The 13,652-nt window shown below is 35.3% G+C and overlaps 1 protein-coding gene across 1 annotated transcript; it reads left to right on the top strand.

Moving 5' to 3' along the window:
- Positions 1-688: 688 nt before the first annotated feature.
- LOC128206726 (uncharacterized) lies at positions 689-7,300 on the top strand. The gene is made up of 2 exons (XM_052909373.1): positions 689-1,082; positions 6,497-7,300. The coding sequence occupies exons 1-2, from the start codon at positions 722-724 to the stop codon at positions 6,910-6,912; spliced, it is 777 nt and encodes a 258-aa protein (XP_052765333.1). The 5' UTR covers positions 689-721; the 3' UTR covers positions 6,913-7,300.
- The last annotated feature ends 6,352 nt before the right edge of the window (positions 7,301-13,652 follow it).

Here is a 13,652-nt window from a genome sequence, read left to right as displayed (position 1 = left end):
TGAATGATTCAATGCAAAGGGTAATAAAAACCCTTTCTGCAAGTCGCGGCTCCTATTTGTCTTCATAGATCACAATATTGGCCTAAAGCGTGAATTTTCTTTTTTTGTATCTTGGGTGGGAAACAGTTTTACTGTTTCTAATAAAAAGGTTTCTAAGCACATTACAGCTACCGTAGTATTGCTTAAAGTCAATATGAAATGGTTAGTCTAAAGCCCGGTTTAAAATTTTAGCCGTATCGATAGTAAACTGATCAAAAAAAATATTCCCCCGTTGATAAGTTTAACCAACAATACATTTGCAAATGAATTAAGTTAAAACAAATGTATCATAAATAATATACAGAAAAACAACTACGTAGGTCAGTCATTGCCTTAGCTGCTTACCAAGTAGTGGATACAATATAAAGCATGCTTACCTGTTTGTAAAGGTGCGACAAGAAAGTAATTTTGAAATGTAATCGGAAATCGTAAATATATCATATTTGATTATCCAGTTAACTAGATAACATATCATAACTAATGAATGGAACCCGGAATCACAATGTGTCATTTTGTGCCGTCTATCAACCTGGTACCATTTTGGAGTTGGTTTTATTTGAGAAAATACGGTATTCATTCAGTACTATAGGGCTGCTCTTTATAAATAACGATTATCCTTTCGTTTCAAACATTCGGTAAACCTGTCAGCTAACAGTAACGTGAACTGAATGCTCGTTAGAGAATGACTGGACTACTTCAACTAATGTTATTGGTCAGCGCGACCATGGCTTCTGAGCCATCCTGTCCCACATGTTCAAAATACGACTATGATGAAAAGATGCTCGAGAGAATGATCCGGATGGAATTCGCTTTTGAAAAATTGTGCGAAAAAGTGGATCTGAATTTGAACAATATCATAGCTGAGAAAGAACGTTTGCATGCGGTAGTTGATGTTATGAAGGACCAGCAGGAGCAAGCAGAACGTAAATTGGTTTCGCTGATGGAGGAAGTCGAGAGAAACCAGTCAAGCACTCTGGACAAGGTTGTGACTGATTCGAACAAAACGTTAGACCAAATAAATGCCGCCTTCAGTAATATCCAAGGTAAGTTCAATGAAGAGGAGCATACTCTTGATGTTTGCACAGCTTTAAACTTATTTTTGAGTGGTGTGTTTATATACACATTGAATAATTGTTTGATGGCTTTGGTTTGTAAGAAAGAAAAATATATATAAACATTGAATGAAATAACTTTGTTTGAATATAAATATGGTATTATGAAAGATATAGCAATATATCTTACGTCCTAAACACCATTTTTTTTTCATTTGTTGCTTCAACACTCATGAAACTCGTATAACGATTTGTACTCACTCGTTGATAGATATTGCGATGTTTCACTAAAACATACAATTGTGTTGAATGCAAAATAAATATTCATTACGATCACGTCGTTAAATGAATGCGCCGACGTTTGATTTAGACTTGAAAGCGGGCTAAAAGTTCAAAATGTGGAATCATTTTACTGATTAATCGCTCTTAAACCACAAACGCAGAAATTAAAATTGTTGAATTCTAAATATAAATAGTAATTGTATAGTTATCCTTTCAAAAGCGTTATTATTAAATGTTTTAATATAACTTTTCTTCAATTAAAAAAAACAGAAAATTTCACCAATGACATATTTCACGGAAACTGTGATTACTTTATTTAAACTACACATTCAAAAAGCATAATCATTTCTTAAAGGCTATTTAATCACCAGTGTTCCATAATAGTATAATGATTATATGTTTATTTTTACAGTATTATGTTTATCATATGTATGTTTCTACAGCATATATAATTTTATATCAACATCATTTGTTTGCCGCAAAACGACGAACCGTCATTAGATTAGCCAGTGACAAGAAGTTGCCGTCAATTTCTTAAAATACTTAATTACCATTTACTTATAATATGTCTAATGTCGGTAAGGTAGAAACACAAAATATGCATAACTAAAAACATAACGCATAATGCCCCATACAACAAACATCATGCATATATGCAACATGCACCAAAACACATAAACCGTGTACCTGTTAATCATGCACACAAGCACCAAACACTTTGTCAGATGAACCGTGTACCTATTAACAAAGAACCATCCGTGTACCTTTAAAGCATGCACACATGTACCAAACTTGTCACATGCACTGTATACCCATGAACAGAAATAATGCACCAAGAACCAGGTAACATGCACCGTGTATAAACAAAGAACCATGCATCAAGAACCATGTCACATACACATTATACCAATGAACCATTCACACATGTACCAATAAACAATGTCACATACACCGTGTATCTATGAACAACGTACACAGGTACTATGCATCATGTCACATGCACCGTGTATCCGTGAACCACGTTCACAAGTAACATGCATCATGTCAAATACACCGTGTATCCATGCACAACGTACACAATTACTCTGCATCATGTCACATACACCGTGCATCCATAAACATCGCACCATCCCTATGCACCATGCGCCAAGAACCATATCGCATTCACCGTGTACCAATGAGCCATTCACACATGTACCAATATGTAAATATAGCATGGCTTCCAGTGTGACAGTACATATTGTCAACATGAGGGAAATACTGTTACCCGAGGCGAAGCCGAGTGTAACAGTATTTACTCGAATGTTGACAATATGTACTGTCACACTGGAAGCCATGCAATATTTATTTTATTATACCGAACACGGCTACATTTATATACATATATAAGATTTTTACCATTACACAACTTTCAAATTTAATCAATTTATTCTGTAATTATTGTTTGTTTACATTATTAGCTGTCATTTTGTTGCAAATGACGTTTAGAAATAATGCAAACACCGGTTGTAACCAGATTAACAACACATTTTAATAAGCGCTTACCACCTCAGCCTTGGGAAACCAAAAAATTCCTATTTTTAGACCTGTTTGTACTTTTGGAATCTTTATAGACTCAACTAATGTATTTCCATCGCCCTCCGTATGAGAGGCAAAAGGTTAAGAATTCAGTTTCTACTGCCTCTGATGTCCTGACAAAAATAGTTTTATTATTTATTTTTTCATATCGTAGTCGATAACTTGAACGGTTTTGTTATGCAATTTTATTTATTTTTTATTTATTATCAGCTCTTATTATTAATGCGACCATTAAAAATTCTAAAGCGCACGCGCATCTTTTCTGCGCATGTGATATTACTTTGCCAGTCAACATTACCGGGCAATATTAAAAAATATTGACGGCTCGGGTATAGGGAATTTAACATAGAGAATATAAGTGAGATATAATAATAAACAATGTCACATACACCGTGTATCCATGAACCACGTACACAAGTACCATGCGTAATGTCACATACACCGTGTATCCGTGAACCACGTACACAAGTACAATGCATCATGTCACATACACCGTGTATCCGTGAACCACGTACACAAGTACAATGCATGATGTCACATACGCCGTGTATCCATGAACCACGTACACAAGTACCATGCATGATGTCACATACACCGTGTATTCGTGAACCACGTACACAAATACCATGCATCATGTCACATACACCGTGTATCCGTGAACCGCGCCAAGAACCATATCGCATACACCTTATACCCAAGAACTCTGCACACACGCAACATTCACATACACCTTATACCCATGAACTATGCACACACGCAACATTCACATACACCGTTTACCCATGAACTATGCACACATGCACCATTCACAATGTCACATACACCGTATACCCATGAACCATGTAAGCATGCACCATTCACAACGTCGAATACACCGTATACCCATGAACTAGTCACACATGCACCATTCACAACGTCACATACACCGTGTATCGAGGAACTTTGCACACATGCACCAATCATAATGTCATATACACCATATACCTATGAACTATGCACAAAAGTACCATACAATATGTCACATGCACCGTGTATCCATGAAAATCGCAACATCCCCATGCACCATGCGCCAAGAACCATATCGCATACACCGTGGACTCATGAACTATGCACACATGCACCATTCACATACACCTTATACCCATGAACTATGCACACATGCATCATTCACAATGTCACTTACACCGTATACCCATGAACCATGTATGCATGCACCATTCATAATGTTACATACACCGTATACCCATGAACCATGTATGCATGCACCATTCACAATGTTACATACACCGTGTACCGATGAACCATGCACACATACACTATTCACAAGGTCACATACACCGTGTATCGATGAACTTTGTACACATGAACCATGCACCATGTCACATACACCGTATACCCATGAACTATGTACACATGAACCATGCACCATGTCACATACACCGTATACCCATGAACCATGCACACAAGCAACATTCACAATGTCAAATACACTATGCACCCGTGAACGTCGCACCATGCCCATGCACCATGCAATAAGATCCACATCACATACACCGTGTATCTATGACTCATGCACATATGCACCCGTGAAACATGCACCATGCGCCAAGAATCACGTCAAATGCACCGTGTACAGGAACAATGTACACATACAACGTTAACCGCTGCACCACATCAACCATGCGCCATGTTGCATATACCGTGTACTCATGCACCATGAACCGAACACATTCATCCGTACACAATGCATCATGTACCATACACAATTCACCATGTACCATGCACCAGGCACCATGCATCATGTACCATGCACCATGCACCATGAACTATACACTTTACACGATATACCATGTACCAAACACTACGCACTATGCACCATGCACCAAGTAACATACACAATGTACCTTGTACCATACACTATAACTCATGCACTATAAACCGTGTACCATACACCATACATAATGCACCATGTACCATACACCATTCACCATGTACCATACACCATACACAATGCACCACGCATCATGCACCATACACAATGCATCATGCACTATGCACCATGCACCATGCACAATGCAACATGTACTATGCACTTTACACGATATACCATGTATCATACACTACACACCATGCACCATGCAATATACACAATGTACCTTGCACCATACACTATAAATCATACACCATATGCAAAGTACCATTTACCATATACCATTCATCATGCATCACACAAAATGAACTTTGTGCCATACATCATGTATCTTACACCATGCACCATACACCATACATCATACAGCATGTGCATTAACCATGCATAATACACCATACACCGTGTACCATACACCATGCACTACGTACTATACATCATGCTCTATAAACCATACACCGTGTACCATACACATGTACCATACACCATGCACCATGAACCATGCACCATGAACCATACACCATTTACATTGTACCGTGTACCTTACACCATGTACAAAACATTATGCACCGTACGCCATACAACATAAACCACGCACCATACACCATAAATCAATACGCCCTGTACCATATACTATGTACCATACACCGTGTGCCATACACCATGCACCAAGAACCATGGACAATGCACCATACACAATACAAAATGCACCATGTACCAAACACAATGCGACATGCACCATACACCATGCACAATACACTTTGTACAATGTACCATGTGTCATGCACCACACATAATGCACAATGTACCATGCACTATACAAGATATACCATGCACCACGCACCATGCATCATACACGTATGTAACATACACCATGCACAAGGTTCTATGTATCACGTACCAATGCACCATGCAATCTACTTTACAGAAACCGCAAACACAACTTGCGTTTATTTTACATTCTCTGAAAAAATGCACACGGCCGGAGGTATACATATATGTTTTAAGTGAATGAATGGCAAACATACCGTTTTGATGAGATCTCAATGAATATTAAAATTAAATTGTTTCTAACAAATATATGCCCTTAAGGTGTATATTTTTTGCAACTGCATACTTTCCAATCAAATCAAACGAATCTTTAGAGGATATCTACAATCTTACACTGAAATCAACAAATTGTCTGTTTTTTGTAATGCTAACTTTCGAATATGTTTTCGGTACTTTAATATAGTTTTCTTAATACCCACTTTTTAATAAGTCTTTGCTACACCGTGGGACGCCCTTCATGTAAAGTTTTGATGGCTGATGAGTGTCAATTCTACGCTGGCTCATGGAGAAATAGTTATTCAATATGTTTTTGAAAGTTTATTTATTTCGCCTGTATCTCCATTTGATCGTATATATTTTTTTACAAAATTAGTAAACATAGTTCACAAATATAAGAAAAAATGTGATTTGTGTTTCCAAACAGAGATCTTAAATCTACTTCACCAACTTCTATAAATTGATAAAAACATAAACCGTATCAAAACACTTATTTATATTTATCCTCAATGATCAGAAGTTTACGAAAATAATATTTACAAGCAATCTACAATTAAACCTTATGTTTCAGACAAAATCGCTTCTCCACTGGTGTACTTCCACGCCCGCTCTCCACAGACCACCTACCTGTCTACAGGTGAGGTGATCATTTACAAGAAAGTGGAGACCAACCAAGCCAACGGCTACAGCGCCACCACGGGAAAGTTTACCGCTCCAGTACCGGGACTCTACTTGTTCTTCATGCACACATGTACGCACACATCTAAACATGCTTTTCTCCAGATAGTGAAGGAGGGCTCAGTCCTCATTGCAAGTAATCGGTATGAGACTAGCTATTATACCTGTTCGAGTAGTCAGGCGTTTGTTCAGCTTGATGCCGGGGAAACTGTCTGGGTACAATGCTCCTCTGGGAGCTCGAACAGACAACTGTTTGAGAATCCTTCTTATTATTGGACCAGTTTTGGTGGTGCTCTCATCCACAACTGACGTTCTTGGGTCAGTGTTCATAAAAAACCAAAATGCATAAAACAAATAATGAATGTGGAATCGAATTTCGCAGTGATTAATTTGTTATTCTTAAACAAATATCTTGCCATTACGTAAATGAGTTTTGCTTTCACTTATACCGTTATATTTTGCATTGTTATATATCGTCTGTGTACTCCGCCTGTATGTTGTGTTCTGTATACGTTTTCTTAAAATTGACAACACATACATTAAAACGAAATTATTGTTTGTGTTATACCTAAGAACGCATAATACGGTTATTGTTTTCTTTGCGGTCTCAACACATGTATTGTTTCCCTTCAATTCGTTGTTTATAACCTTTTTCCAGAATAAATCAGTTTCAGATTATTTATGAAATAGTGAATATTCAATAAAACTTCATATACATACTTGAAGGCGATGTCGAAAGGTTCATATAGATTTTATTTTTTTATTCCATTAATGTCCTTAAAGAATTAAACAACATTTTTTTTCGAGAAATAACCGAGATGAACACATAAAATCGGTAAACATTGTGAAGGCAATGCTTGTATCATTGTTGTCTTTATCTCAATATCAAAATACCTTGTTAGCAAAACATAGTGCCGGTACAGTCAATGCCAAGGTAATATTAAGAAATCATACCGCGCATGACATTTTTATATCATTTTTTTATTTTTTTACCTCCAAATATCTTACTCGACTGGCAATCAATGTTGGTCGTTGTGCAACTTTAAACATGTCATCTAGGTTATTTTCGGCAGAAAACGACAAGGTGTCTTTTGAAATGTAATATCAAGTCTTGACATTAACTGATTCAGCGGTTCTAGGCAGGATATATATATATTGGTCAAATCCGTTTATTTAGATATTCCTATGCCTTTTCCTACAACTAGACTTTCGACTATTGCAACTACATCTGTTGACTGGTACTTGATGATCCTGATAGTAGTTATACTGACCTGCAGTGTTGCTGCTGCTGATGATAATGATATGAAGAATATGTGGAAGTGGTGGTGATGATGATGACGGTTTACGCGACGACGATGATGATGATGATGATGATGATAATGAGGAGGTGGAGGAAAAAATGAGGATGATTATGAGGGGGAGGAGGAGGAAAAGGAGGAGGTGGTTATTCCGGATGCAGAGGACAGGTTCGCCGAATAGAAATCAAGCAAATTCAACTGATAGTAATATTATGACTTTCATCTACATATAGATTATCAATATGGCAACAGTTTAGAAGAGTATATACAAACAATATTTTGAACTCGACCGCCGCTGCGAACCCGCAAACCACCGCTGCACATGAAACCTAGGGTTGGGTTGGCTAGGGGGGCTGTTCCGATTTTTAGACACGTATATTAAAGATTAAAGTTAAATATTGTTATACTGGACTAGAAATTATAACCCCAATTGTAGGTTCGAACAAAATATAATTGAATATATTGACGGTGTAAACACATTTCTAATAAGAACAGAAGCAACATACGTTAAATTTCTTTGCGGCCTGAATGATATAGCTTCTATATACTGGTCATCTTGGTGTAGCTATACTCTGTGAAGTATTTTATGGTATGTAAGCCAGCGCACTTTAATAATAGTAGGCTTAACTTTTGGTCAAAATCAGAAGGTTTTTTTCTGTGGCTTCGCTAGCTCGTCATTTATATTATTTATCAATCATCAATTATACATTATTGCTTGTAAAGGTATAATTATGTAATATAGTAAGGTTGTTCAACGTAGGTATGCAAAACCAGGCAATATATTACTATCATCCTTATTATTTCCAATAAACACTAGTATCGCATCCTGTATATACAATGTCCTTAAATCACAGGCCTAACCGTTATCGGTTATAGTTAGAGAAGCCATGATATTAATTAAATTTAAGAACATAAAACATATTAGGGCGTGTAACACTATGCCCTCTCGCCATTATTAATTCATTTTTGTTCAGGTTAGTACTCAGGTTATCATTTCTATTAAGCTAAATAATGGTTAAAATGTCAAGTGCTCTATTGCAGTTACTGGCAGGTGCCAATTGGATATTCTGAGAATATATGGAACAGTTAATCGCTTTAGCATATGTTTAAGAGTGGTCGATGTCTTGAATGATAACAAAAATAGCTTAATAACCGTGTTTTCTTAAAGTATGTCAAAAAGGCTTGGTCTAGCTAAATTTACATCACTGAAACAATTAATTGACAAGCTCCTTTTAGTTGCGATACCGAGAAAATCCTTTCTTGCATTCCGGACGTGTGTTCCCGGTCATGTGACCAGTGCTGGAAAAACCCATCATACCATGTAAGATGAGTCACGCGCAACAACGCGCCACTTCTCATTTCTTTTATTGTAAGGTTTATAAAAAGTATATTATGCCATTTTAATGAAGCGCAATCAAATATATAAGTATGCAATACTTTTAATTAAAATTGAAAATAAATAATCATAAAATGTGATTATTAGAGGAACTATTTGACGTCAATCTTGATTTAAAATTACTGCGCTTTATGACGTCAGTAAACAACGTCGCACGTGCTTTTTGGTGAAATGTAAAAAAGTGCGTTTTCTGCATCATTTTTCCACAAATTAATAATTTTAGATATGCAAAACAAATTTCAATCATGTTTTTTTCCGGTCCGGATCGAAAAAATCATACCAGACGGCACGCGCGTAAGCCGGTAACGAGGCTTGTCGATGTGTACCGGAAACACATGATAGATACTTATATTTCTTCTTGCCATTAGGTTAATTTGGTACTATAAAACGCTCTTTGTGGAGCTCGATCATCAGTTTGTTAGTTCCTAAGCAAGTCAATAAGTCAGAGTCTGAGGTTTCTTATGGTTAGGATTCAAGAAATTCTAGCTTTTCTGCAAAATGGTTAAAATCCAATAAAATAAAACTGGGTATTCAATTTTGGATTCTTGAACACCTTTTTTATTTCCACACAATTAATCTAAAATCCTGGAGACTACCTTGGCATTTCACACAATTAGTTTAGGAGTACGTTTTATATAATGACGATACGTTCTTAGGTAATTGGTACCTCTGGCACACTGAAAATCAACAACTGTAGGGAGACTGACTGTCGTAAAAACGGTTATATTACTATTGTTTACACACTTATTTATAAGTCTACCCAATCCATATGATCATTTGAAATAGTTGAATGATCTATTCTCTGAGTTTGTAGGGAATAGAAAACTTAAAATAAAAAGTGCAGTATTTATAAAAGAAGATGGCATAAATATAACAGATGTTGCAAGTCATATGTACAGTTTGGAAAAATAATGGCTTTAAATGATATTGTACATAAATCATATTAAATGTTTCAATGTAATGGCTAGCTTAATTGGTGTGGTTCAGATGTTTAATTGCTTTTACACGTTTTGTGATGATATTTGACAAAAATATATATGACAATATATGCTATACATATGGATAAAATATGTATAGAATAGACAATGTAAAACTGTTTCTGCATATGTCTTTATTCTATTACCATTACTTTAAAAATGGACGTTATGTATTAATTCATATTTAATACTTATACATTACTTATAATACATACTCAATATGTAATCTGTCAACGAAGATACTATTAGTTTGCTGCTGGAGAGCATATTGCTTTATTAAGCTTTTGCCAAATCGCCTCTTATATGAGCAAGCTTCTTACAGATTTAACATAAATATCAACTGACCAGCTTATAAAGAAATGGATGGTTTTATTAATATAATAAGCTTTTGCCAATCGCCTCTTATAGGAGTCAGCTTCTTACAGATTTTACATAATTATCAACTGACCAGCTTATAAAGAACGGGATGGCTATAGTCATATAATAGGCTTTTGCCAATTCGCCTCTTATAGGAGTCAGCCTCTTGCAGATTTTACATAACTATCACCTTACCAGCTTGTAAAGAATGGGATGGTCATAATCATATTATAATAAGCTTTTGCCAAATCGCCTCTAATATGAGTAAACTTCTTACAAATTTTACATAATTATCAACTGACCAGCTTATAAAGAACGGGATGGTTATAATCATATAATAATCTTTTGCCAATTCGCATCTTATAGGACTTAGCCTCTTACAGATTTTACATAGTTATCAACTGAACAGCTTATAAAGAACGAGATGGTCATAATCATATTATAATAAGCATTGTCAAATCGCCTCTTATATGAGTACGCTTAGTACAGATTTTACATAATTATCACCTTAACAGCTTATAAAGAACGGGATGGTCATAATCACATACTAATCAGCTTCTTTGCTGTCACAACACGTTGACCGTAAAACTGAACATAATCATTGTTCTACAGCAGATTTAGGAGAATGGTCACGAACTTAACCCGTGTACGTGAATTCTTATTCCATGACTCCGTAATCGTATTACAAAACCCAAACTTGTTGTTCAGAGCTGCGATCATAGTTACGAACATTGGTCGTTAAATGGCACCCCGGAAATGTTATATCGGTTTATATATCGGTTTATATAAATACATAGGGTTTATATACAAGTCTTAATTATCCTGGACGAAGGCAAAAAACAAAACTTGCTGCACAAGCCCGAAAGTCTATTTATGCTTTAAGTCTTACAAGAGATATTTTGGAAAAGAAATCCCATACTGAATATATTAAATGATTTAATTCGAAGCCTATACTTGATTATAGAGCTTGTATATATGGAACGGAAATTTCGGATGTTCTTAAATAAGTTCAACTTTAAAACTGTAAAGATTTTCTTGAAGTGAAAACTTACGTAAATTTTTGTCTTACATTAGACAATTACGGCAGTTTCCTTTATGCTTGGACCATCATGTAGAAAAAAGTGTTAATACTGGAGCAAACCACAATGCATGCATGAAGAAAGTTATCCGATACATTACCTAATGATAAAACGACAAGATGACATTGAAAGCAATAATTATGTTCTCTCTGTAAAAAACTTACTGTACCCGCTATGGAAAAGAAATGTTAATAAACTTATATTAAAATACTTATGTCAATCTACCATTTTATGTGAGAAAAACAGTAGCGAGATTTCTATGTTGTTTTTTCTATGTTTTTGCCATAGATTGCATTTGAATGGTCACCATTTAGGAATTCAATAGTGGACCAAATATGTTGTGTTAATTTTGATATTTGATGTATGGACGATGCGTACCATGTAATTTTTAAATATCATAAATAAAGACAAGAAAAAACATCGTTATGTCTGTTCATGGTACAATGTTGTACATGAATTCAAAACTTTCTGCAATGTTTACTCAAAGATGAAATAAAAAAAAACTGTTTATGTCATTGTTATTATGAAACCAAATATAAATGATATAATATAATTATGTAAATTAATTGATAGAAAACACAAGTCGTTTCTTTAAATACATTGTATTTCTGTGTACAATAATGGGTCGGAGGTCTTTTTTAGAAAAATAAACTATGGAACATGAAAATATTACCCGTTTAGAGAATATTTAATGTACACACGCTAATACAAACATATGATCCGCGAAATAAGAGCCTATTCGAAGTTCGAAGAAAGATTTAGTATAACGGCTAAAGCTTACGACCATGATTTGTTGTCTTATCATGATTTAATAAAACATTTTGTTTTCATTTATTTCCTACATAGATTATGCTTACATAAGAAATGAAGAACACACACACACACACACACACACACACACACACATATATATCCTAGTATAATGACATTTCTATACTGCATAAAGTAATCTTCTATTTCACACACGCACGCACGCACACACACACACACACACACACACACACACACACACACACGAGCGCGTGCGCGGTTTTTGAACTGCTACCACTTAAGTCACTAGGTCCATTCCATTCATCTATCCATTTTTAAATAATTATTTTTAGCATTGTATTTCTTGTAGTAATATAATGTCATAATTGTTAGTTTCAATCCTTCCTTTTTTCCATGTAACCTAAAATTTTATATCAAGACCCTTTTTAGCCACAACTATACTTGTGGGAAAAACTACCGAAACAAGCTCAATAGCAAAATGTTTAAACATAAACCCGGTTTAATGGCACTGGGTAACGCCAAAGACATGGAACACAAAAACAAACAAGAGCTGTCACAGAGATAGCGCGGTCGGATATTTCGCCGCTTTTCAGTGTAAGGATTGAAAAGTTTTGGCGAAACATGCATGGATCACTGTTAGATTAGATTTCAATGCAATACATGATGTGCTGGGATATTAACATAAATGTGGTTACATGGAACATTTAAACCAACAATTTTAAGTCTAATAATAAAGGGCCATTATTTGCAAAATACAGTTAAATAAATCTAACTTGGTTATTCAATTTCTTTGGTGGTTGAATATCATTGTATAAAGTCTCAATGCAATACATCAAGTAGTTGCTGAGATATTATCCTATGTGTGTTAACATGCAAGACCTTAACCAGAAGTCTCATAATAAAGGTGCAAAAATTATATTATATGAAAGATAGAGTTATCTTACTTGATTAAAGAAGAAGGTTAAATGGTTGGGAGCATGTGTGTAGTTTCAATGCAATACATGATGTATTCGCTGATGTATTGACTTAAAAGTGGTAACAAGGAAAACCTTAACCAGAATTTCTATGTCTAAAAAAGGGGCCATTATTTGAATTTAATGCAAACTAGAGTTATCTGACTTGGTTAATTAAGTAGGCTGGATGGTTGAGTACCATTGTATAAAGTCTTAAT

The sequence above is a fragment of the Mya arenaria genome, chromosome 10 (assembly GCF_026914265.1).
Source record: "Mya arenaria isolate MELC-2E11 chromosome 10, ASM2691426v1".
Taxonomy (NCBI): Eukaryota; Metazoa; Mollusca; class Bivalvia; order Myida; family Myidae; genus Mya; species Mya arenaria.
Note: the sequence above shows the minus strand (reverse complement) of the source record. Positions and strands in the feature narration are given on the sequence as shown.

Bases quoted from the DNA above. Each gene is read 5' to 3' on its own strand.
- LOC128206726 (XM_052909373.1), top strand. From the start codon at position 722: ATGACTGGACTACTTCAACTAATGTTATTGGTCAGCGCGACCATGGCT. The intron at 1,083-6,496 runs GTAAGTTCAATG...CTTATGTTTCAG, and splicing joins CGCCTTCAGTAATATCCAAG to ACAAAATCGCTTCTCCACTG.